The sequence below is a fragment of the Sus scrofa genome, chromosome 3, assembly GCF_000003025.6.
Source record: "Sus scrofa isolate TJ Tabasco breed Duroc chromosome 3, Sscrofa11.1, whole genome shotgun sequence".
Lineage (NCBI taxonomy): Eukaryota > Metazoa > Chordata > Mammalia > Artiodactyla > Suidae > Sus > Sus scrofa.
In genome coordinates, this window is record NC_010445.4 from 16,251,953 (window position 1) to 16,279,288 (window position 27,336).

The 27,336-nt window shown below is 46.8% G+C and overlaps 1 protein-coding gene across 3 annotated transcripts in view; it reads right to left on the reverse strand.

The window, feature by feature from the left end:
• Positions 1,066–27,336, reverse strand: part of TMEM248 (transmembrane protein 248) — a 43,779-nt gene continuing 17,508 nt past the window's right edge. For all 3 annotated transcript variants that reach the window (XM_003481011.3, XM_021086358.1, XM_003124436.4), the window contains exons 2-7: positions 12,077–12,253; positions 8,726–9,011; positions 6,785–6,935; positions 5,571–5,754; positions 4,302–4,445; positions 1,066–3,805 (exon numbers count right to left, since the gene is read on the reverse strand). In XM_003481011.3, coding sequence (XP_003481059.1) covers positions 3,785–3,805; positions 4,302–4,445; positions 5,571–5,754; positions 6,785–6,935; positions 8,726–9,011; positions 12,077–12,244 — 954 coding nt within the window. In that variant the 5' untranslated portion in view covers positions 12,245–12,253 and the 3' untranslated portion in view covers positions 1,066–3,784. The remainder of the gene's footprint in view (positions 3,806–4,301; positions 4,446–5,570; positions 5,755–6,784; positions 6,936–8,725; positions 9,012–12,076; positions 12,254–27,336) is intronic.

Sequence of the window (27,336 nt, forward strand, 5' to 3'; positions counted from 1 at the left end):
GTCTGAAACCCCCAAGGCGGGTCTACGCATCTGAGGACCTGCAGGCCCAGTGCGCCCGCGGGGACAGTGACACTCCTGGAGAGCGCCGTCTCCAACGTGGCCTGGAGACCGGCCGTGTCAGCCGTCACAGCGGCGGCGGAGGAAGACGGGAGCTCTTGTGCTCCAAGGGCTCCTGGCCTGCGACGGGGAGGAAGCAGCACGCGCGCATCTCCAGGCACCAGGGGCACCACGTGTGCTGAGCCCAGTGTTCAAGCCCCGGGGGAGTCGGGGAGAGGGAGACGGGCAGGAAGTGGAAACGGAAGCCGGTTGAGGTGTCCTGTCCCGCGGAGCCTGGAGACTGACCCTGACTGCCTGGCACCTGCTGGGGAGGGAGGGGAGACCCACAGGGCCCCTGCCCGCTGGAAGAGGGAAGATTTCAGGTGAGCCAACATGCTGCCCTTTACCAAATAACTGCGGAGCATGCATTTTCTGGCAAAGGAGGCCTGGCCCACGCGGGAGCTAGGTAACGGGGTTCAGTCAGAGCCGGCTTCCAGGGACTCAGGCTGAGGGCACATGAAGGGCTTGTGCAGCTGAGGAGGCAGCAGCTCTGAACCCCCATCCTGGAGTTCCCTGGTGGCATGGCAAGTTGCCTGATCCAAGAACTGCCGCATGCAGCGAATGCGGCCGAAAAACAAGCAAAAGCAGCCGATATTGCCACTGCTGTGGCACGGGTTTGATCCCTAGGCAGGGAGCTGCTGCATGTCACCGGTGTGGCCAAAAAAGATGATGAAACAACACTCCCATCCCTATTCACATGCTCCTGCTGGTCTGTCTTACTCCTTCCAGGCAGGAGCTGGCTCAGGTCTGGGAGCACCTGCTGGTCCAATAGAGTAAAAGAGAGTCTGTACACGCGGGGAGAAGGCCGTGTGCTTGGAGGCCAGCGTGGCAGGGGACACCGCCCAGCCCTCCTCCTGATGACAGGTGACACCTGCAAAGAACAGCTTGCAGACCCTCCCAGTGACTTATCACTTAGGTTCTTCCCTCAGAAAACACCCGTCAGAAAGGAGGAAGTGGAGACACAGCAAATAAACTCCGATGTTTTATTCTGGAAAGCACATATGCACATACTTCAAACACAGAAACTCAATCCGGGAGTGAATGCCGGAACAGATCAGCTACTGACCATCATGCAGCAAGGGACGTGAAATGGATCCGCTGGCCCTCGAAACCCCACAGTGCCTGCAGGAGGGTGAAAAACCAGGACGCTGAATCCCTACATACTGCCAAAGAAAATGCAACGGAAGTGGCAGGCTCCTAGCGACGAGAAACTTACAAATAGAATCAAAACTGATTCAAGTCATACAGTGAAAGGACAAAAGGAGAAAGGAAAGAGATCAATATGATCCGAAACAACCATTTTAATAGTAAGTTGCTGACCTTTCCATTGGACTCCAGTCCAAGACGCCTGAGGACAAGCCAGCGCGCCTGCGCGGGGTCACCTCCAAGTGGCAGACAGGCCCCGTCTGGGACACTCTTCTCATCCTGAGGTCCCCCAGCAAGAGAGCGGAAGACCGGGCCTGGCCTCTAAGTGCCCAGGTAGCATCAGGTCCCCTGGACTTGCTGAGGGTCAGCGGACGCCCCCTCGGGCACCAGAGCTCTTCGCCCAGGCCCCCAGCGCCCCCCAGCCTTCCTCTGTACCCTTGACCGACTCTGGGTCTCTGTGGGATCTTTGAGACTCACCTGCCAGGGAGATGCTGGATTTGAAAGTGTGTGTCCTGCCTCGTGACAAGTCACACTGTCTGGGCAATTTTGGCACGTCCCCTCCTCACGCCTAACAGAGTCCCTCCTCCCTGGCCCTGGGTTCCAGCCATCCTCAGTGATGAAAACAAGGGTCCTTAACCTTAGCAACAAGCTGGCTTGAAGAGACCTGTGCAACTGACTTTTTTCACCTGTCTTCCTTCTGTAGTACTCGGCCAGTTGTACATCTAGTCCTGTAACTCTACTTCACGGGGATTTTATTAATTCAGTAGCAGCTTAATCTAAAAGTCTGTTGGTCGTGATGATATTGATGTTTCTAAAGGCCACGCCAAACGGCTCTTTCTCAATCTTGTCTCAAAGGAATCTCAAAGTCTCTAAAGAGAAAATTAACCAGTTAGCCATGCGTCATGTAAGCAACTTATAAAAAACAAAACTGGATGGACAAGTAGGATCATTGTGCTTGAAATGTACTAAAAAGAATATTAACATATCAAATTACGACGATGATTATCTTAATAACCTTTACTAAAAGCCCCCCGTTGTCGTTCATTCAAGAATGCCGGGGATCAGATGGTCTGGACCAATGCAGTTCAGACTGCAGGACTGCTCCTAACTCAGAAGAGATTACAGACCTGGAGTCGAGGGAAAGCAATGCGGACAGTCATGCCCAAGACGTTAACTGCCCTTCTAGGAGAACACCGCTTGGCACGACATGGAAATCATTAATGATGATGAGTTATTGAGGCCAAAAGCTCTTTGGGGGAAAACAAACAAACAAAAAAAAACCAGCAGTAAGAATGCAAGTAACAAAAAGGGCTGGAAAAGATGCATAATTGTTCTAAAAAGAAGATGGCTTGGAAGGAAAAAAGGGAGAGAGAACTTAAATCATCAAAATGTGATAGAAAAGCAAAATGCTTTTGGTTTTCCTGATAAATGGCAAATCAGAATCACTTTCCTTCAAATTTCAGGGACACTGTTTTTCTAAGGTTACTCATCTACTGGTTAACATTTCCTTCTGAGAATATGTTAACTGCATAAAAATAAATGTGGAAAAAAAGAAACCCAACCCCTAAACAGACAAAAACACCCGGAGAAGAAAACCCATTCCCTCTTGGAAGAAAACAGGAAACCCTTTCACGACTGTTAGACCAAGTCGTCATCGTCCTCTTTCCATCCCGTCATCTGCCTTCCAGAAAACAGAAGCGCCACCTTCTACCCCAGAGCCATTTGCACTTCCTTTTTAAGCCCTTTTGAGTGAGGAAGCGGTTTTAACTTTTACGATGGAGGGAAGGGACAACAGAGAAGACCACGACAGCGGAACAGTCTGTGCCAAAAGAAACAGGACCACGCTCCTCACTGTCCAGGCGGTAAATGAAACTTGGGTCTTTACCATGTAGGTGACTTTGAAGTATTTAACTTCTTACTCAAGAGAAAAGCACAAGTCTGTCCTAACTAGAGTAGTATTAAAATGTGACTATTTTTTCTTCAAAGGGGGGGAAAAAAAAACCCAACAACTGAGGAAGATAGGTGTGTTTCCTTGCAAGCAAAACGGAGAAAAAGGTATTGGTGGTGTTCCTAGGATTATTAAGCCACAGACACATAAAATCCACAAAATGGATTGGTGGCTTTAGAAATGCAATATCATATCAGAGGTGCAGACTGTCTTGAACATTCTGTACATGTCGGGCTGAAACAAGAACCAAAGCAAACCTCAACCCCACCCGCAGTGAAACGCCCCTGTGACCTTGGGAAGACCGTGCAGCTGCTGGGACTTCTCCAGCGCCACGCGGAATCGTCCCGCCACATTCACGGGTGAGGCTGCAGAGTTCTGGCTGCACCCGGTGCGAAGCACGTGCATCACGGGACCAACTTCTGAATAGATTTTTATAAATATGTACAAATCAGTTACAGGCACTTGAAATGTCTTTGGCTGGAGTGACCCAACATTGCAAGATAATGTATTCACAGAGTGTCCAGGCCCAGGCTGGGTTCAGCAGGCAATGAAGATGGTTCGCTCTGTCTCTCTCCGAAAACGGCAGTTGTGAGATTAGGCGTCAGCCAAAGCCACCTAGAAGACAGCAAGAGGGGCGAGGCCGTCACGCAGCCGCGCAGCCCCAGGAGCCACCCTGCACGCACCCCCAGGCCGGGAAGCTCTCCCAGCAGGCGAGGGACAGACAGCGCCACGTCTCCCGCCAGCCCCAGCCAGCCTTGTGACACCGGCGGGCTGAAAGCAGGGTCTGGAAACCCGAAGAGCATCAGGGAGGCGCTTTCTCAAGCAGATGGAAGCGGAGGGGAGGCACCTCCAGGGTCGGCTGCTGTCCAGCAGGGATCTGAGGACGTGTCCCCCAGCCCGGACCTGGTTCCGGCCAAGACCGGGGTATGTGTTTGAAACTGCGACACCGTAACTGGGGCTGAGGGGCGACGACCTCTGAGAAGGTCAGGATCGCCTTTCCTTTCTCTGGAGGAAAGGCATTGCCCAGAGCCGGGGCCCAAGAACCGACGGGGCCCTTCTGTACACGGAGACCTCCTGCGACACGCCAGGCGGGACCCCACCCTCCGCTCACCTTCTCAGGACAGAATTCGGGATTGCTCTGACGCAGCTTGCTGGGTCTGCCTTTGATAACCGCGTAGCAAAACATCGTTATCACCATCACGAAGAGGAAGTAACTGGTGTGCATGAGGTGCAGGTTTATTAATGAACGGTCATCCTAGATGGAGAGAAGGGACCGCCAACAGCCGCCCTGAGTCACGGGGAGGCTTTAAGGCCGGGTCCCCGGAACCAGGGTCCCCACCCTCCAGGCTGGCCTCAACGTCAGGCCTCGCACGGGCACAGGCGGTGCTCGGTCCTCTGAACTGTTAAAGCGTGATCTCAGTAAGAGAGGACGTGGTGTCCCCGACACCACCCACACCTTCCCCGAAGCGTCTCTGAGTCCCGCCCTCGTGCTCAGACAGCCCGAGCCTGCCTTCCCAACTCCTGGCTACGCCTCTCCCCTCCTCCCCGCGGCCTTTTCCCCACGAGGACTGGCCCCTGGCTGGAAACCGGAGATCAGCCTTGACACCACCTCTTTGATCTCCCTGGGGACCCGGTCACCAGGCCCAGCCAGGCCTCCACTCTGGTCCCTTCTCACAGCTCCAGGCCCCCGGTTCCATCCCTCGTGCACACAGCAGGCGAGCAGGCCAGCTCTCCTGACACACCGCTTGCCCTGACTGCCTGGTTTGAGAAGGTCCAAACGTTTCGCTCCCACAGGCCCCGGCCACTAACTTCTACAACCTGATAAAATGAGACAGAGGAGAAGGACCAGGCAAAACGCAAAGAAATCCACCTAGCACCTACCGACAAGACTAGAGCATTTGCAAAAGTTCAGTGCGGTCTATTCAAAGAGGGCTCAAGTCTGAGCCGCCAACCCACTAGGCCAGAATAGAGCGCCTTCTGCCGCCCCCTCTGCATTGGGTAAAATCCTACCCAGGCATCATTCTGTAGCCAGAGTCATCTCCCACTTACTTCTGCCTTTGCTGAATTCCAAACTATTTATCTCAGACTGACACTAACCAAACACTCTTCAGTAACACTGAACCAGCCTCTGCTGTCCCCTCTGTGGGTCGGACACACGGCAGTGCTCAGTGAATCACTCCCACTGAACAAAGCAGGAAAGGAACAACAGAAGCAGAGTTTTCTCACCCAGAGGGGTGGCGTGTTTTTCCAAGTCTCCACCACTGCCCCCCTGTCTCTCGACCCAGGTGGGCACCTGGGCCTAAGCTAACCCCCAGGAGGTGAACAGGGCCTGCTCTGACCATTCCTGGACACACACACACCCAGGATTTTTCTCACTTACATCTGGAACAATAACCGTAAGCTTGGGATTTAAAGCATGATAGACTTTTCCGATGGCCCCCTTGTAACACCAGAAAGGGTTGTAGTCTTGAGCGTATTTTGTGTTGGCATCTCTGGCAGTTGTGAAGATCTTGTACCAGAGCGTGGCGTTGCTGTACGTGTCGGGAACGCAGTGCGGCGGCTGTCTGCAGGGGCAGAGGGGCGAGACGCATGCTCAGCAGCTGGGACACAGCCTGGGCCTCCCCCACAGGCACTGGCGCAGCACTGAGCAGAGCCACGTGTGTGGACGGGCGAAGTCAGACACATACCTGGTTCTCTGAGATAAACACCATTACGTTTTTAGATCAGTGATTTTTCTTTTTTTGTCTTTTGTCTTTTTAGGGCTGCACCTGCGGCACATGGAGGTTCCCAAACACTCAGGGTGTTTGACTGCTGCCTTCAGAACTCAACCTCCCGCATATGATGTGGTCAGAGATGGACCTGCTCCTTTTAAGCCCATTTGCTCAAATTTTCTACACTCAGGTCACAAACGGAAGTTTTACAGACCAACTCCTCCATCAGATACTATAACCAACAGCAAATAATGTTTAACTTGCCTGATCTTGTCCTACAAACCTCCAAATGTCTAACAGAGATAAATCCCAGGATAATTATTTAAAAAGGATTCACCATAGAACTCTTTTAAATAGGCTACACCTTGTGTTTTTCATGTATTTATAGATCCCTGCCTCCCTCACAGAGAAAGGAGAGGCAAGAAAAGCCTTCAGGGCCAAGCGGCAGGTAAATGGGGACAGAGGCTCAAAGAGCATGAAGTCAAGTTCCTTCACGGAAAGTCACTGTTACCTGGAAAATAAGGTCCAACTTATACCCTCAAATTAAAAAGAACCCTTCCTGGGTACTGGAGAGGAACAGAATCCTTTGTCCTTCCAGAGCCTCCTGTGCCTCTTTGCTGCGGCTGCTTCCACCAACAGGAAAGGCAGCCTGAAACCCGCCCCCCCCAACCAGGCCCTGTCGGAACACTAACCCTCTGCTCCTTGCCCCCAGCTCCCCTTCTGTGTACCCAGTGAACCAATCCTACACGCAGGCCCCAGTGAGGACACTTCCGCAGCGTCACACAAGGCTAGCTGGCCTGGGAATGTGCTGAAGCATCCCAGCCGGGCTCCTGGTGAGTGGGAGCCCCTCGCGCACGCCCGCTGGGCGCAGGAAAGCACTTACACGGTGACCGGGAACACGCCGGGGTTGGCGGTGAGGGTCATGCAGGCCGTGAACACCACCTGCTCACAGTGAGCGTGAAGGGCACAGTCGTCCGAGCTCCAGGCTGTGGGCAGGGTGAAGGTAATGTTTATCTCCTCGTGGGCCTCCCTGCCTGTGAAAGAGACATCCGACTGTTGGTAAAGGAAGTAAGAATTCATGTATGTATTCTCCCTTGGTTTGAATGAATCCTGAAACCAAAACCCCCCGTGGAATCACCCATGAGCCCACTGAAGTGGGACGCCTGCCTTTGTGGGGTTTCAGGAATAAGAGCACTTTCCAGCCAGACTCGGAGGCCGGCTCCCCTGGCTGAGCCCCACGATGGCAAAAGGAGGGTGTGCCTGAGGTAGGAGGCTGGGGGCTGGGTAAGAGACCACCACTGTTTTCTGGTTCCTTTTGGCCACACCCACAGCACGCGAAGGTTTCTAGGCCAGGGATGGAACTCACGACCCAGCAATGACAACGCCAAACCCTTAAGCACTAGGCGCCAGGAGGCCAGCAGGGAACTCCTAAGTCATGACTATTTGTTAGAGCATGTGCACAGCACTCGTCCATTTCAAGCTGCTCTTGTGTGTTTTACTGCAAGTGCACCCCTCTCTCCCCCACGCATGACCCAAGAGGTTACTGTTCCCCTTTTACAGACAAGCAGCCTTAAGAAAGGTCAGGGGGCCGGTGAGAGATGAAGCGTAAATGAATCCCAAGGTATCCTAAGGCCACAGGAGAGGAAAAAGGTCCACTCCCGATGTGGCAAACCCAGCCATTGCCCTTACCTTCCTAACACAGGACCAGCTCTCAGCTAGAACAACCAATGGGAGGCTGCCAGGCACTCCCAAGTTCCTGCAGGGACTTTAAAGGGCTCTTGGGAAGCAAAAAACCCAAGATGACTCTTCCAAGGCCAGGCCCCTGGCATGAAGCCTTTCCTGATTAGTCCAGCTTCCACCACTTTCCCCACCTTCTCCCCAGTCCCTTCCAGTCTGTCACGGACTCAGTGCTAGTCAAAGGGCAGTGGCTCAGTGTTTTATAGGTGCTTATTTTTAATATTTAACAAGCATTTTTATACTATTTCCTTTGTGCCAGGAACCATTCTGAGTGCTTGATAAACATTAACTCATGTTATGCTCGTCTCTGCCTTAATCCCCAAATCCCAAAAAGAAGAGATCTTAGACTTTTTCCATTTCTTAGCACTTAACCCATAACCCAGTTGGCATTCAAAAAATGTTAAGCCTAATAGCAGTCTTTGTTGTATGTATTGAAAATTCCAATATGATAAAGCAGAATAAAAAAAATTTGTTTTTAAGTATCAAGACCAGAAATAGGCTGGAGTTCCCACTGTGGCCCAGCGGGTTAAGAATCTGACTGCAGCAGCTTGGGTCACTGCGGAGGCTAGGATTTGATCCCTGGTGCAGCGCAGTGGGTTAAAGGATCTGGCATGGCTGCAGTTGCTGCAGCTCAGGTTAGATCCCTGGCCTGGGAACTTCCATATGTGACAAGTGCCAAGGGCTGGGGGGAAACCAAAAAATGGGCCTCCTCATTTCTATAGGCTTTTGAGAGCCTACTGTGTATCAAGCACTTTAATAAGTGACAATGTAATAGAAATGGTACCTTTTGGACTTCATTTAGTTCAAACACAACAAAAGGGAAGACACATCCCCCCAAAAAAAAAACAAAAAAAAACAGTCTCGGAGTGGCACAGTGGAAACGAATCTGACCAGTATCCATGAGGATGTGGTTTCGACCCCTGACCTCACTCAGTGGGTTGGGGAACCTCCATATCCCGCAGGTGCAGCCCTAAAAAGCCAGAAAGAAAACAGTCTAATGCGTAAAACCATACGTGGTGAATGCTCTCTGTCTTGCCTAGGTGTGGCCCAAGAAAGCCTGCAAGGGAACCGTCTAAGACTCACATACCTGAAAGTCCAATCTGATGCCCTAGGATGGTCGAGTACAGATGGGTGACATTGCGAGAGTACCCGCCGAAGGGTTTGAGTGGGTCCAGGGTTAGGGTGATTGCCACTGAGATGTTCACTGGGCCTGAGTCCTCCAGGGACTGCGGGGACTGGGTGGACGTTCTGGCCTGGCCGCTGGTCATTGTGCTTTCCGGGGTTGTGGTGTCATTTGTGAGATGCTTTAATGTTTCATTCTCTGATACGCACAAGTCCAAATCATTAAACCGCAGCAGAAAAGTATTCCAATCCTTCAGTAAAACGAAAGAAAGAGAAATGGGTGTCAGTCGTCTGAAAATGCTTCCAGCGCCAGGATCTCGTCACGACCCAGGTGTGGAGTCACCCAACAGGAAACTGCACCTCAGGGTCAGTCCTTTAAAACAACGACAACACAGCCTTGGGCCTCCTGTGCTGCCATAACAGTGTGGTTTTTCCAAACTGCCCTCACACTTGTAATCTAAGATATGAACTCTTGGAGTTCCTGCTGCAGCATAGCAGATGAAGGATCCAGCGCTGCCTCTATGGCAGCATGGGTTCAAATCCCTGGCTGGGGGAAGTGGGTTAAGGATCCAGAGTTGCCCCAGTTGCAGCTGTGGCTCAAATTTGACCCCTGGCCCAGAAATTTCCATATGCCCTGGGTGTGGCCGAAAAAGAATAAAATATGAACTTGTCATTGGCATGAGATATTAAACAAACAGATTAAATAAAGTCATTCAAGAAAACATGTAAAGTAGTAAAACATGAAAAGCACTAACCCAAACTCATTTAGCAGTTACAATTACTTAAAAATGAAGGCTGCCTTAAAATAGTTTCTCAAAAGGTCCGTTTTATACCCCCCTTTCTCTCTTGAGCATGCAAGACTTCAGTATATACCAGTACTCATGGTACTCTTTCCCCCTCGCCATGGACTTTGGGTGCCACTTTAGAATGGAAACAACTTCAAAAGGGAGGAAAAAAGATGTCTTCAGGCTTCTCTTAATTTCTGCAATGGTGATTTAAAACACAAGCAGTTTTAAAACTGATACCAACATACTAAAGTACCCACAAGGGGAGTTCCCATCGTGGCGCAGTGGTTAACGAATCCGACTAGGAACCATGAGGTTGCGGGTTCGGTCCCTGCCCTTGCTCAGTGGGTTAACGATCCAGCGTTGCCGTGAGCTGTGGTGTAGGTTGCAGACACGGCTCGGATCCCGCGTTGCTGTGGCTCTGGTGTAGGCTGGTGGCTACAGCTCTGATTCGACCCCTAGCCTGGGAACCTCCATATGCCGCGGGAGCAGCCCAAGAAATGGCAAAAAGACAAAAAAAAAAAAAGTACCCACGAGGGTCTGGGGTGGTTTTGTGTTGTTTTGGTTTGGTTTTGGCTGAACCTGCCGTATATGGAAGTACCCAGGCCAGGGATCAAACCCAAGCCACAGCTGCAGCAACACTGGATCCTTAACCTGCAGGAACTCCCCACCAGGGTCGGTCTGAATTTTAGCAGACACCCAAAGGTGAACTGAGGCTAAAACAGCCCCCAACAAATCAACCTAGGATGTTACATACAACTTCTTTCTCCCAAGCAACATGATCTACAAAAAAAGGTGCCAAATGTGAAGACAAACCAAGTTGTACTTCCAAAAACTCTTAATGCCATCTGAGTAATCCTTAGGCAGTCAAGTCTAACTTTATAGCCTCAGTTTACCCCTATTTGGCATTTAGTAAGAGGACAACCAGATGCTTCAAATCACATTTTCCTTAACACCTACCATCTCGGCAGACTGTCCAAGAATATTAGGGCTGAAAATGAACGTTCTAGACTCATCCTTTCGAGTCCACACATGAGGAAACTGAGGCCCGGAGCAAATTAGCAACTCCCCAATTCCATTTGAGTTGAAGGCAGGCTCAGCATTAAGTTTTCTGATTCACAGACCCAAACTTTACCCATACACCAAGGATCCTCATTTGAAAATAAAAATCACTAAATCATACTCTAAGTTCTGCAGCCTTGTGCAGCCCTAGCTTTTCTGCAGAGTCTGAGACCATTCTGAACAAGTGGCTGAGGCCAATGTCGAGCCGCATTTTGATCATTAAGGGATGATTATCCAGGCGACATCTTAGCCAGTGGCCTTGGCTGAGTGTCCAAGGAAAGGAGTACCAGGAGCCTGTGACCTTCCGTTGTGATGAGAATATTCACTGTAGCCCAAAGGCAGACATAGCCCGTTTGCACAACCTTTAAAGAGTCAGGCAGGGTCAGAAAAGAGGGCGAGTTAAGGCAGCCAGCAGGTCTCCTGATACACTCTTTGGAAGGGTTTCATGGGAGAAAAAGCTAAAGCTTGTTACTTTGTCTTAGCGTGTTCGTGCGGGAAGGTGGTTCCCCTTGCCAAAGTCAGCTCTGATCTGGAAGGCCACAGAACACAAGAGAAGCCACCATCACACCCAGAGAACTCTCCATCACAAGGCACACACACCGTGTGACTACAACGCCATCTCTATCCACACCCCCATTCCCACCCCCACCAACAAACACACCCAAGGAAAAAAAGGTTTATGAAAAGGCACTCACGGAATCTACTAAGATGGGAACTAATTTGTCCTAAAAGAAACTTATCCACCAGTAAATTCACCGTATCTTGATTCAGCATAATTTCTACACGTAAAATAAATTAACAGATATACTGTCATTCGCTTCTATTAAACAAGATTATTAACTATTTTCTGATATGCAAAAACACATCTTTTAAAATCTGTATGACTGTCCAAACTATGTATGCCTAGACTAAGGACTGAAGAGCAAGGCTTGAATAATTCATTTAAACTGAAAAATAAAATCTAGACAGCAGGTTTGTAGATAACTGAAGTTTTCCTTGATTTAGAAAACAAAATAAGTACCTGCTTACTAATTTTTTTAGTAATCCTTTCTTATCCAGTGAAAAAGCTATCAGTACAGCTGATAAAACTCCATGATGCTATGTGGTTTTAAAATAACAAATGTTTGTTGTTCTTAAAAATTACAATTAGCTAATTTAATACGAATGGCAAAGCAGTTATAGTTCTTGACACAAACCTTTTACAATTATACTTTCCAAAATACATGTTTCATTGCTGAAACCGTCTAACTGAAACTGGTAGCATTACTTAAATCAGTTAACTCTCTGGCTAGGCTAGCTCCTAACAAAGTGAGTCACAGCAAGATGCAAGACAGAAATCCTGGAGTAAATAGTACTCTCTCTCACCGGGATTGAAGGTCACAACCAAAGAAAGGTGTGTGGGGAGCCAAAGGTTTTCCCACTTTACAAAGTCCAGCCGGTCAGAGAGGAGAACTTAGAACACACCGTACCTCTGCCATTTCCGGTGACTTGATCTCCTTGATTTTGAAGAAATAGCCCAAGGTCAGGAACGCTATGGCCATGGCGCTTACGCTGATCATAAAGACCACCAAGGGGGGCCGGCTGCTGATGTACAGCTTCAGGTTCTCCAGGGGGTTGATGCTGAACATTATTCTCATCAGCTGCACCTGCAAGGAATTAACCAGAAGACTCACCGACTTGCCAGAAGAAAGCCTATGATTCTCACCTCTCTTCAACGATGTTGCGGGGTGAGCAGGTCACTCATTACAGAACTTGCGAACTGTTTCATCATAAATCCATTTCAAAGACTAGAAGGGGAGCTCCCTTTGTGGCTCAGCAGTAACAAACCCAACTAGTATCTATGAGAACTCGGGTTTGATCCCTGGCCTTGCTCAGTGGGTTAAGGATCTGGCGTTGCTGTGAGCTCAGGTGTAGGTCACAGACGAGGCTTGGATTTGGCGGGGCTGTGGCTGTGGTGCAGGCCGGCAGCGGTGGCTCCGATTCGACCCCTAGCCCGGGAATTTCCATAGGCCATGGGTGCAGCCCTAAAAAGCAAAAAAAAAAAAAAAAAAAAAAAAAAAAAAAAAAAAATTAAAAGACTAGAAGGAAAAACACTTAACTCATTAGTTCCCATTATTTCCAAGCAGTAAGATCTTGAAAGACAGGCACTCTTTCAAGGTCAGTAGGAAGGTCAGTAATACGACCCAAATACATGCCAACATGTACAAAAATAAACTGAGGCTGCTCTCGTTTTCTACCACTGGAGCTGAATCCTGTTTATCCGATATTCTGTCCTGTTCACCGCCACAATCCTGACCCTCCTGGCACCTGGCAGAGAGGCGGCAGTCCGTACTGGATTGCCTCGCTCCCCTCTGGCAGCCCTCCTCAGGCTTCCCACCCGACCTGGGATGAGATTCCTGCGAAGGCCCACAGGGTGTCAGGGTCCAGTCGTCCCGCCGACCTCCCTGACTGCATCACCGGCGTGCCCTCCCTGCTCACTGCGCTCTGGCCTTGCTCTTTTTCCTAAGTTGTCAGTTTCTGCAAGGAAGGCAGCTGGGGCTCTGATAAAGATCACCCGGAATCCGTAGATCGGTCTGGGGAGCGCTGCCACCTTAGCAGGACTGTCTTCCAGTCCGTGCGCCTGGGACGCCTTTCCATTCACTTATGTTCTCTTTATTTCAACAAGTATTTCGTAGTTATCAAAGTGTACTTTGCACTTTTTTTGCTAAACTTCTTCCCAAGTATCTTGCTGTTCTTGGAATTTGTGAACATGTCCTATCTGAAGGCTTTCACTTCTGCCTGGAATGCTTTCCCCCCAAATTTCCACACATTTGCCTGTGCTTCTTAAAATGCAGGTCTCTGCTCAGGAGTCGGCTCCTCAGACAGGCCTTCCCTGCCCACCCTCAGCCCCTGGTCTCCCAGGACCTGCTACTCCCTTCACTCTGTTCAGTGCCGGCCAAGGGTACAGTTCAATTGCTACTTGTTTAGAGTCTCTCATCCTTCACTTGTGAGCGCCATGAGGGCAGAGATTTCTGCCTGTCTTGTTCACTGCTAGAACCCCAGCTCCTGGCCCCTCGAACAGGAGCTGGCACATAATAAGCTCTTATATGTATATATATGCTCAGACTACAACACTAAAAGAGCAATTTTAAAAAAACCTCCAAAAGCTTTTAACTTTTGGAGTGAAAAAGACGCCTCAACAGCCCCCGAGAACAAAGAGCAACCATATGCAATAAGCCCAGCTGGGGGCTTGTCTGTTTTCTCAAGAGTCTCTGACCTGAAGTTCTGTTTCTGGGATTTCTCTCTGTGGACCCAGTCCACTGGGTTTACCTGCTGTACAGGATGCGACTGCATCACAGTTATTGCGGGCTGTGGAGCCCAGCTGGGTTCTCTCCACTGTTTCGCTCACAAAGGGCACCACAGCAGGTGCAAGCGTGGTTCTAACACAAGGAGGTCACAGGGGAGGCCCATCTGCAACTTGACTTTGTACTGTCAGATTCCCTATAACGTGTACTAGTTGACACATCCGCCAGCAAGGAAAGGGCTCAAGCTCACTCTGTTTCCCAAAATTCGTGCCAACACGATACGCTAAGGCAATCTTACTGATTCAGACCAAAAAGATTGATGTGAAATTGTATCTTGCCATTATCTTATTTTATTTATTTTATTTTTATTATTTGTTTTCTGTCTTTTTTTTTTTTTTGCCATTTCTTGGGCCACTCCTGCGGCATATGGAGGTTCCCAGGCTGGGGCTTGAATCGGAGCTGTAGCCGCCGGCCTACGCCAGAGCCCCAAAGCTGCAGCAACGTTCACGGCACCACAGCTCATGGCAACGCTGGATCCTTAATCCACTGAGCAAGGCGAGGGATGGAACCCACAACCTCATGGTTCCTAGTTGGATTCGTTAACCACTGAGCCAGGACAGGAACTCCTTGCCCTTATTTTGAATTACATCTCCCTGAAACAGAGTACCTTTGTACTTCTTTATCAGCCATTTAGTTTCTTCCTAGGTGAACTACCTGAATCTTTGTCTATTTACCAGTAGGGTGTTTGTCTATATCTTACTAATGCTTAAAAGTTCTTTTTGGTATTCTCGACACGGAACCTTTTCCAAATTTTTTTATGTTATATATAACTACTCCAAGTCTTTGGGTTTTCTTTATTATGGTTTATGGTCTCTCTTGCCATATTTTTTTTTTTTTTGAACAGCTTTATTAAGGTATATTTCACATACCTAGGTTCATTCAATGTATACAATTCAATTCAGAGAACTATAACCAATTCTATCATTTATTTATTTGAAAGGTGGCACCCAAAGCATATGGAAGTTCCCAGGCCGTGGACTGAATCCAAGCTGCAACTGTGGAAACACCAGATCCTCTGACCCACTGTACTGGGCCAGGGATGGAACCCGCACCTTCTGCAGGACCTACGCCACTGCAGTCAGATTCTTAAGCCACTGTGCCACAGCAGTAACTCCACTATAACCAACTTTAAAACATTTTCATCATCTCCTACAGAAATCCCATATCCTTTAGCAGCACCCACTTATTTGGGCCACTTTTTCGATCATTTTTTTTGGCCATGCCCATGGTATGCACACGTTCCCAGGCCGGGGATGGAACCTGAACCATAGATAGCAGTGACAACACCAAACCCTTAACTGCTAGGTTACTAGCAAACTCTTTTTTTTTTTTTTTTTTTTTTTGGCTTTTTAGGGCTGCACTCGCAGCATATGGAGGTTCCCAAGCTATGGGTCTAATCAGAGCTATAGCTGCCGGCCTATATCACAGCCACAGCAACTCACAACCCTTAATCGGCTGAGCAGAGACCAGGGATCTGCAACCTAATGGCTCCTAGTTGGATTTGTTTCTGCTGTGCCACTATGAGAACTCTGGAACTCTCTTTTTAAATAGTTTTTTAAAATTTTCTTTTCCACATCTTATTGGTTTGATTCAAAGACATACTAATTTATGCTGTTACCATTGATAGCATCTTCTACAAATAACATTTTCCATTGTTATTAGTTTATATAACAGCAATAAACTTTTGTATACTGACCCTGATTCCAGATACTTTGCTACAATCTTTTAAATTCTACTTAGCCTCTTTGTGCTTCTCTTGACAGTCATATTGCAAGCAATAACAGTGTTTCATTCCAACCCTCATTTCATTTTTTTTTTTTCTTTTTAGGGCCACTCCTGCAGCATATGGAGGTTCCCAGGCTAGAGGTCAAATGAGAGCTGCAGCTGCCGGCCTACACCACAGCCACAGCCACCAACGCCAGATCCAAGCCATATCTTTGACCTACACCGCAGCTTGTGGCCATTTTTTGTTTTTCTTTTTCTTACTACTTTGACTAGAACCTTCAGTGAAATGATGAATAGATGTGGCAACTACAGGAATCCCTGCCTCACTCCTGGCTCTAAAGGAAATGCTTTTGATTAAATACAGTATCTGTTAAAGGTTTCTGAAAGAAATCCCTCCTGAGTCGAGAAAGTACCCTCCAGGAGTTCCCGTTGTGGCTCAGCCAGTTAAGGACCCAACGTCGTCTCTGTGAGGGTGCAGACTCAATCCCTGACCTCGCTCAGTGGGTTAAGAATCCAGTGTTGCCATAAGCTGTGGCGCAGGTCACAGCTGCAGCTCCTATTCAATCCCTGGCCCAGGAACTTCCATTTGCCGCAGGAGTGGCCATAAAGAAAAAAAAAAGTACCCTCTATTCCAAGTTTGCAAAGAAGATTTCATTACACATAAGTGTTCAGAAGTTGCTTTATCTGCAACCTCTGAACAACTCATGTTTCTCCTTTCATCCTGTTAACATGAACTATGTTAATGATTTTTACGTTCGCTGATTTTTTCATGCTGACTCATTCGCATTCCTTGGATAAATAATATAACCATGATTTTTAAAAACGATTGCTGACTTCTATTTGCTAAATTTTATTCTGATTTCCACATCTATTTATAAGTGAGATTAAAAAATTATAGGCTGTTATTCTCTCCTTGACTGGTATGACTAAGTCATTCTAGTTAAGAGTAATTGACGATGCTCACTCATCGTTGTTTTTTAGAACAACGTGTATGAGATATTTGCTTCTATTTCTAAGAAGCCTGATAGGCCTTCACCAAAAAACCATCTGGACTCCTCAAATTTTTGTTTGGTTTGGTATTTTGGCGGGTTGTCTTAACTACTTATTTTTTTAACAAGTCTATGTTTTCTACTTCTACTGAGTCAATCTTGATAAGATGTTATTTAGGAAACTGCCTATTTTCTATTGGTTTTTAAGATTTGGGGCACAGTATTTCTTGTGATTTGTTTAATTTTTACTTGTAGTCATGTTCTTTTCCTTACAGATGTTTTTGTGTGTTTGTCCTCTCCTCTCTCCTTTTAATCAATCTCACCAGAGCTGGCTGTATTGTATTTGTGTTTTCAAAGAACAGTATTTGGTTTTACAGATTTAGCTGCATTACTTTCCCTTGCCACTGTCATCCATCAAATCCACCAGCAAATCTTACAGATTTTGTTTCCAAAATGTATCTCTGACTTACCCACTCTGCCCCATCCTCTTGGGTTGGTTTTTGTTTTTGTTTTGGCCACTCCTGCGGCGTGAGGAGGTTCCCAGGCCAGGGCTCAGCAGCAACCACAGAAGGGAAAACATTGGATCCTTAACTCGCTGAGCCACCAGAGAACTCCCCCATCTTCTTGTTAAGATGAGAGACTGATCATCAGCCCTCTACATATCTCTAAAGCCCTAAGACCTGTATACCATGTGCTCACTGGAAACCCTTCTATATTCTATAAGTACAACACAGAGCTATCAGCTTTCCTGCCCAATCTGACGCGGCCTCCTGCATTCCCCATCTCAGCAAGAACTCTGGAAACATCCTAGACACTTCTGCCTTACTCCCCACACCTCCTAAGTGTGTTCCTTAACACTAGTACTTCTGACCCTTCCCTTCCACACTCCTCTGCTCCCACGCTAACTTCATGCCATCATCTTCTTTTGCAGCTATATGCTAAGAGTCTCAATTGCATCTTCCTGTTATCAAATACTCCACCCTCCACGAGCTGTCAGAGTGACTTTTCCAAATGCAAAGCTAATCATGTTACCGCTTAGTTATCTCAGAGTCCAAGGGTCCAAGGGTTCAAGTCCAAGCTCCTTCTTGCGGCAATCCAAACTAAAAACTACGTCTTGTCTACTTCTCAGTGGTTTGACAACAGCTTGCAATTCCCAGAACATATTAGACAAGATTACAGTTTCAGGCCTTTGTGTCCACTGGTCCTCCTACCAGGAACCCTATCTCACTATTTCAACTCTGCCCTTTCAAAAGTGGGCTCAAGGGTTACCCACTCTCTGAAACTTTTCCTGCCCACATCAACCCCTCAGGGAGAAGTGACCACCTTTCATTTTTACTTTTATGTCCCCACTATTCTCTGCAAATTTCTCACACAGAATGAAATTGTTGCCTGTGTACATGTCTATCTTCCCAACCAAGCCGTCAGCCTCGAAGGCTGATGTGCCTTACTGTCTCTGTATTATTAATATCCAGACACAAAATAAGTGACTTTAAAATGCAAGTTCATTAAATGAATGAATCAAATGAATCCAGACTTAAAACATAAGCTAAAAAATAATCTAGCAAAACTACAGGATTACAGCAAGACTGCAGGATACAAGGCTCATATACAAAAGCCAACTGCTTTCCTATATACCAGCAAGGAAAAAGTTGAGTTTGAAATTGAAAACACAGTATCATTTATATTAGCACCCCCCCAAAGGAAAATAAAGACTTAAGTATAAATCTAACAAATATGTACAAGATCTATATGAGGAAAACTACAAAACTCTCATGAACAAAATCAAAAAACTGAATAAACGGAGATATTTCCTGTTCATAGATAAAAAGATGTCTGTTCCTCCCAACTTGACCTACAGACTCAACACAATCCCAATCAAAATCCCAGCAAGTTATTTTGTAGATATAAACAAACTTATTCTAAAGTTTATACGAAGAGGTAAAAGGACCAGAATGGTCAATATTAAAGGAGAAGAACAAAGAGAACTCTTTGACTTCAGGACTTACTATAAAGCTACAGTAATCAGGACAATGTGCTATTGGCAAATGAATAGACACAGAGATCAATGAGACAGAATAGAGAGCCCAGAAACAGAGCAACATAAATATGTTTGATCTTTGACAAAGGAGCAAAGTCAAGACAAGGAAGCAGAGACAAGGCTTTCAATACATGGTGCTGGGACAACTGGACATCCCATGAAAAAATGAAACGAGACACAGACCTTTACACTCTTAGCAAAGGCAAAATCAAAATGGATCACAGACCTGACTGTGACAAAAGCGAAACTTTAAAACTCCTAAAGGTCACACTGAAGAAAACCTAGATGACCTTGAGTGTGACGATGACTTTTCAGATGGGACACCGAAGGCACCATCCATGAAAGAAGCAATTGATAAGCTAGACTTCATTAAAATTAAGAGTTTCTGCTCTACAAAGACACTGTTACGAGAATGAGAGGACAAGCACGGACTGGGAGAAAATATTCGCAAGAGACATCTGATAAAGGATTGTTATCCAAAACAGACAAAGAACCATTAAAACTCAACAATCAGAAGACAAACAACGCAAAAATTAGCCAAAGAGCTTTTTAGATGGCAAAAAAAGCATAAGAAAAGATGCTCCACATTACTGTCATCAGGAAATGCAAATTAAAAAACAATAATGAGCTACCACAACACACTTATTAGAATGGCCAAAACCCAGGACACTGACAATACCAATTACTGGCAAGGATGTTGAGCAACGGGAACTCTCATTCATTAATAGGATTCAAATAACAAACATGGGCAAGGATGTGGGGAAAGGGAATTCTAGCACACTGCTGGCTGGAGATGTAAATCACTGTGGGAAACAGTATGGAGGTTCCTCAAGAAAATAAAAATTAGAGCTACCATATGATCCAGAAATGGGTACATATCTGAAGAAAATAAAAACATTAATTCAAAAAGATACATGCACTTCAATGTTCACAGCAGCATTATTTACAACAGTCAGGACAGGGGCAACTAAGTGTCCACCAACAGATGAATGAATACACATGTGGTACATACCTACAATGGAATATTACTTGCCATAAAAAAGAGAATGAATTTTGCCTTTTGCAGCAACATGGATGGACTTGGAGGGCATTATGTTTAGTGAAATAAGACAGACACAAATACTGTATATTATCACTTAAATGTGGAATCTAAAAAGCAGGAGTTCCCACTGTAGCACAGACGGTTAATGACCTGGCTTGTCTCTGTGGCACTGCCGGTTTGATTCCTAGGCCTGGTGCAGTGGGTCAAGGATCTGGCATTGCACAGATGGGGCTCAGATTTGATCCCTGACCCAGAACTTCCATGTGTCACAGGTGGAGCCAAAAAAGGGAAGGGAAAAAAAAAATAACTCACGAATGAATATAACAAAACAGCAACAAGACTCACAGATATAGAGAACAAACTAGTGGTTACCCAGTGGGGGAGGGCCAAGATGGGGCTTGCGAGTTAAGAGATACAAACTATTATGTGTAAATAAGCCACAAAGATGTAATGTACAGCACAGGAATACAGCCAATTATGAAAACTTAAATGGAGTATAATCTATAAAAGTATTGAGTCACTACGTTGTACACCCCAAACTAATAAAATATTGTAAATCAACTATATGTCAATTGAGAAACAATATTAAAAAGATTAATAGGATTCAGAAAAACATCAACAGTAGAGCTCTATTAACAAAGACAACAAAATCTGAACAGTATATGCAATAAATTGGAAACTAGTCACCACTAGAACCACAATTGTTAAACATTTAGAAAAACAGAAAAATCTGAATTGAGTTCACTTCTAGGGAAAACTAACAGTAATTTAAACCATGTCACTGTCAACACATCTCAACATAAATACCCACCAATTAACAAGCAATGTCAACGAAAGCCAATTTTTTTTTTTTTTTTTTTTTTTTTTTTTTTTTGTCTTTTTGCCTTTTCTTGGCCCGCTCCCGCAGCATATGGAGGTTCCCAGGCTAGGGGTCGAACCAGAGCTGTAGCCGCCGGCCTATGCCAGAGCCACAGCAACGCGGGATCCGAGCCCGCGTCTGCGACCTACACCACAGCTCACGGCAACGCCGGATCGTTAACCCACTGAGCAAGGGCAGGGGTCGAACCCGCAACCTCGCAGCTCCTAGTCGGATTCGTTAACCACTGCGCCACGACGGGAACTCCCGAAAGCCAATTTAATTAGAGAAAGTTCCAGAAGAGGCCAATTGCATTCACTTAAAAAGTGAAAGTATTTTTGGTTTTTGAATAAAGGTATTAAGCATCCAAATAATTCATAAACTTAAAATTCCCTTCCACCGTTCACAAGTGTTTTCAAATATGAAATTAACAAGGGCTAAACAAATTTATTTCCCGTGCAAATTACAAGAAAATTTCTGAAATCTTCTCAACAGTAAATGTCACCTTTAATTTAAAAATACATTAAGCTCTATGGGGAGAGGAAAATGAAAAGAGAAAAAGCACACTATTCGACTTCCCTCCCCTATATTCATTCATCCCAACTCCAATTCAGCTTTCATCAGAATAAAGATAAGACTTCACCAGGGCAGTGAAGCTGCCTCTATGGAAGGTCTAGGGATTGAAGGTACACAGAACACGGCCAAAAGGCAATTTCACAAGTGTGTGAGAGCACACAGAGTTCACACACTCAGGACTTAGAGCTCTGAGACTAGTTAAGAGACACCACTAAACATCAAGTTGCAATGTAAGTGGGCAAAAGGCAATACTAAGATTATCCTAGAGTTACCACAAGCAACCCATTAGCTGGGAATCCTAAAAAGGGGAGGCATGGCTGTACAAACTTTCTAGAGACCAACCTGCCCACACACACCAACAGCATTAGAGCCTAAGCACACTCTTACCTCTGTGATTCGAAGGACCTCACCTGAGGAAACATCCACCGCCAGAAACAAAGACTTTAGCTGCTAAGAGGTTTCTCAAGTGGTGAAAACAGTTAAAACTGGAAAACGAGATACCCAACAATAGCAAGTAATGTATTCTCAGTAGGAAAACTATGTAGCCGTAAAAACACAGGCTCTAAAATACACAAAACGAGGCTACTTCAGAGTTGGCAGGTAAAAGAGCATGTATACCCATGAAAGCACTCACATGGGAAAAAAAAGGCCTAGGATACCCTCAAATGTAAATAGAGGTGGTTATCGCTAGCTCATGAGATTACCTATGTCTTTCTTTTTCTTTTTTAACATTTCCATCATGAATATGTATTTCCTTTGTCATAATTTCTAACAATAAAATTTATAAATAATCTTCCATTGATCCTGCTGGGCTGGTGGCCAAAATAAAACGTCACTGACTCTTTTTTTTTTTTTTTTTTTTGGTTTTGCTTTTTAGGGCCGCACTTGGGCAGCACACGGAGGTCTCAGGCTAGGGGTTGAATCCGAGCTGAAGCTGCCGGCCACACCACAGCCACAGCAAAGCCAGATCCAAGGCGCATCTAAGACCTTCATCACAGCTCATGGCAATGCTGGACGCTCACCCCACTGAGCGGGGCCAGGGATCGAATTCCAGTCCTCATGGATACTACATTCAGGTTCATTACGACTGGGCCACAAGGGGAACTCCCAAAACTTATTTACGCTTAACTGTATGCATTCTCTTCATTAAAAAAGACAATAAATAAAAGAGAAAAAGAGAACTTAAGAATGACTTCTTAAACGCACCTAAAAATATATAACTAGACAGGAAACCTCCTGGTGCTAAAGAAAGGCAAGCTTAACTTGCAGTGATTTGGACTTGAAGGGATCTCTGAGAAACCAAAAATGAAATGAGACAGAACGTTCAGACTAGACCCCCAGACAGTCCAGGACTGTGTGCTCCTAGGAGGTGGTGCAGAGCTTCTCCAGACAAGCGGGGCTCCTCCATCGGGGCAGAGGTTGGGAAGGCATGGATGGAGGGAGTGACCATGAGCCCAGAGGGTGCCCAGGATAGAGAAGAGTTTCAAGAAGGAAGGGGTATCAGCCAAATATTCCTGAGACGTGACCAAGCATTGGGAGTAAGAAAAGAAAGGGTCTTGGGGCCCCTCTGTGTTTCAAAAATACTCAGGGGACCTTGCGCTTGCCCAGTCACACTCCTCCACCTGGCAAGACCACAGGTGAGCTCTGAAGCCATCCTCTGGCAGGGGAGAAATCAGCTGGTGAGGAGAAAACGGCAGGGAGGGGGAAACCGAGGCAGCAGGTCAGCACCATCAGTTCAAGGGCAAGGGAGGGGAGCCGGTGGGGTCAACAGCTGTGAGCCCAGGAGCTAATAAAAGAGGAAGGCCTCCCTTGCACGAGTGAAGGCCAAAATGCATAATTTTGCAACTTGATGATATCTTACTTAAAAAGACGTACATTAACCAGATACACGAGTCCTTCCAGTGTCGCTCTCCCTCTCTCGGGAGCCCACATACTGTGAAGTACGCCACGTGGCGACTCGTCCAAGTTTAAAGCTAGCCTCTTTGGACAGCGTGGGGATTCCACACTCCCAGATGATATTTCCTACACAGTTCCTACCTTATGTTAAGACAGGCTACACCACTACCTGCGACCCAGATCAAAGAGCTGACTTCCCCTGAAGAAGAAAACCACCACTCAGCTTAGTAAACTGCATTTCCACCCTGAGGCTCAGGGAGAAATTCCTTAGAGCGCCCCTTTCAAGTCGGGCCCTCTGCAAAGTTCCGAAGCGACCAGGAGTCAGGGCCGCGGTGGAAGACGCCACGGGGGCGCTGAGAGGGGAGGACGAGGGAGGCCAGCTTGCTCCAACCCTGCTGCAGGAAGCACCCTGGCCTCGGACGGAGGGAACCCACCCTGATGTGGGACGGAGGCCCGCTTTGAATGTGAAGATTAAAGCAGCACGTCCCAAATACCGAGACCCTCACGGGCCTGTAAGCCCTGAGCTACTAAAGAGGTTAACGGATGAGACGGCCAAGTACCCAGGCCTCCGCAGAGAGGAGGCCACGGGCTGGTATCAGAGAGACCCCGCGACCCTCAACGCCCCGCTACCTCAGCACTGCAGCAGCGAGGACAGACGGAAAAGACCCTCAGGGAGCCAAATGCAGGGCAAGGATGTCTGAGGCGAAAGGTCCAGGTCTCAAAGCTAAAGCCACAGTGCGGGTCCTGTCCTCACCGCCTCTCCCAGAGGCATCGGGCACCGGGGGCCACACCCGCCTCGGGCTTCCAGGACCGCACTCTCCTGGCTTTCCCGTGTCCAGCCACCCTGCCTTCCCACTCTTCTTCGAAAGCTGGGGCTCCTCTGAGCCCTGGCTGGGCCCGCTCAGGGTGGACACCCTCCCTCCTGGCTTCCTGTCCACTCCACCTGCCTCCCCACTTCAGATGGAAACATCTACCTGCTGGAACTCTGTGTAATGACCCACTGGCACCTGGAACCACCGAGGCCAAAACCTACCCAAAGACTCCAAATCAACCCCTCCCTGTAGAGGAAGACCCAGGTCTCTCTGCCAAGGACCCCTGCCAGCCATCCTGGGCTCTCTCTACAACCATCACCAGCCCTGTCGACCCCACCTCTTCACGTCTCTCAACAGCAGCTCTCACTCCAGCTCCACCAACACTGCCTCCTCTTCAGCCAAACTGAACGCCAAGCGCGACGGCTCCTGCGAGCTGTCACTTCCCTGATGCCGTTTCCGCACGCCTCCCACCCCGGGCAGGGCAACATCTCACACGCCCACCCGCTCTTTGTGAGCGAGGCACAGGAGTCTAAGAGTTCGGCACATATTTTATACAATGCTCACAACATCTGTGTTGGACAGACGAGGAAATTCAGGCACAAGGACGTTAGCTACCCTGCCCAAGGTCATTGAGTGGACCTGGATTCAAATCCATCAGCCTCCAGAGCCCAGGCATTAACCACGAAGTGCCCTTCTGCCTCCCAGTAAATGCCGTGGGTTTAAATAAAGAATCAACCCCATCCGATGAGATGAACACTGAAAAGTATCCAGACAATTTTTGCAAGGAAGATTTCAATAGTGACGTAAGCAGAAGCCTCCCACGTTAGGGGCTAAGGAGAGAGAGAGAGAGCACCGTTTCCAACAGCCACCACTGAAAGTGTGCCCTGTGCCAGGCACCATGCCGAGAGCTTTACGAATGTCCTATCTTTTAATCCTCGCAATACTGCTAAGCAGATATTACTATCTCCGTTTTACCAAAGAGGAAACTGAGGCAAAAGAGGTTGAGTAACTTGTAGGAGGTTATACCACAAATAAGTGGCAGTAAGTAATTAAGACTATGACTTAATTCATCGGACCCCAAAAGCTGTGCCATCAATCACAATACCAGGGTTGATAAGTTTTAAGTCCAATGCCAAGTTGGAAAAAAAAAAAAAATTTCACGTGCAACAGATAAAATGTACTTTAGTCAATAAAAAGCATAATTAAGATCAATGGCGACCTTATTCCTATCTCTCTAGCAAGGCATCTCCTACCTCAGTACCCTCATCAGGGTATAAAGCAAAGACGAGTGGAATCTCCTGCCCAAGGGCTTCTCGTTTCTTAATCTAATATAATTCATAGTGCAAAAGAGACTTTCACAACAACTCTACAGGTTTTAAATGATCAAAAGAGAAATGACCACAGAAAGCATAAAATTTTAGTGGCAAAACATGCATTTCAGGCAACACCAGTACTCAAATAAAGACAAAAGTAAAAAGAATGATGTGGGCTGATATAGTTTCACGACTTTATTTCCAAATACAGACTTTGGCTGTATTTCTACTCGCTTATAACTAAACAGTGCACTGCTCCATTTTCAAAGTCATGATATAAAATCATGGGAACTTCCAACATGCTCCCTTCTCTTTTTAACAAACAAACTCATCTCAGTCCTGGAATTTATTAGTCCTAAAGATAACTTATCCCTTTGTTCTTGGTTCCTTTTAATTGCTGACTACTTAAAAACCATATTAAAAGTATGCCCATATTAAAACTTAATGATGACAAGATTAAATAAACACCAAAAGCTCAATGTGAAATGATAACATCCAACGTCAGCATAATGACTGGGAGATGTTCTGAAAAACAAACAGCACAGAAGTCCAACCGGCAAATGACAGTACTTTGCAAACTATCACCACCCAAAGTTGTCCTACAGTCCCCAGGACCACACTTACGTACATCCTTGTACACAGAGAGTGGCAGACCTCTGGTGAAATGTATTTGGTGTATGAAAAGATAAGTGAAGGGTTTTGATGTTTATCAAAACAAATCCTAAATGGAAATTCAATTTGCTAAAAAGCCTGTCTTTCCTTTATTTCCTTTTTTCATTTTAATTGGAATGTCATAGTAGAAAAAAAAAAATGGAATGTCATAGTAAAAACATTTTTCTTCTACTTCTAAAGCCCTCTTACATGACAGTGCTATTCTGTGGCATGTTAATATGGACAGAAACATCCCACAGATTGGCCAGCCCCCTTCGATCACCCTCTTTCAGACACTTGGCTATAACAAGAAGGAGAGAAAGCAGTGGGCAGAGAGGGAAGAAGAGTCAAAGAGAAGTATGAACAAGTTAAGACAGCCCTGAGCATGTTTAAAGAAAAGCTAAGGTTAAGACCAGTGAGGGGAGGCCCCAGTCATCAGGCTCCAGGGCAATTACAGGCTGTCCTTTCTGAACAGCTTCAAAGGTTCTTCAACAACTGGGTAAAAGAAACAAACAGCACCTCTGTCAAGTGGACTTGATGTCATTATAAACACTCGGGAGAGCGGCTAAGAGCTGCCATTTATCACTTGGCTGCAGCCAGAGTGGCAGAGATGGTGCTAGAGCTGTGCTCCTGCAAACTAAATACAGGCGGTGAAACAACTCAAGCAGACACCAAATTTAATATCCTCATTGTTAATGCCAGACAGGAATTACCACCGGCATCTTCTTCACTGTCCTTAAAATAAGCACCACTTGATATCACTGGCTGTTTAATAGAACAAGATAAACTCATCAAATGAAAACAATTCTCTAGAGCCCAGTCATCTACCAAAAGCCAGACTGGGCAACCTGTGTTCTCCTGTCTTAGGAAAGCATTTAACCCTTAGCCAGCTGCCTCTGTCAATACTTCCAGGTACCTACTGCCCAGCTACCAAGACTGGATGCCCTTCCGCCAAATGGTCCTTTGCTCTTTCATTCCCCAGCTAATTCTGAATGATCCAAATCTTCCTGAGCCTTTGTGGCCCACCTCAAAAGTCACTTCCTCTATGAAGCCTTTTCTGGTCCCAACCTGAAGTAAGTCCTCCCTCACGGCTGGTATCTCCATATGGCAACAGAGTCTTGCCACATTTGAGAGCCTATTGCTTTTTCTCCAAGTATGGTTCTGGTGGGGAGAAACTCCATTCGCACTCAGGTCTGTCTCTCTGCCGTACAGCAGCTGCAGCTGCAGCCCATTCGGTGATCCCAGGACCCAGATGTCAGTGGCAGCCCTGTTTCCAGGCCACTTCAATTAGGTCAAGAAATCCTTGCTGCTCCTTTACTAGGAAAACTCACCGCCTGCCTCCCGGCAGAGTGTAAACAGCCTTGGAGTCATGAAGTATATCTTAGCAGCACAACAGGTCTACTTCCTTGGAGAATCCTCAGGTGAAAAGAGGGAGCAGGACGGTGCTCTCATCATTCAAGCACTGATGGACCACTCATCTACAGCTA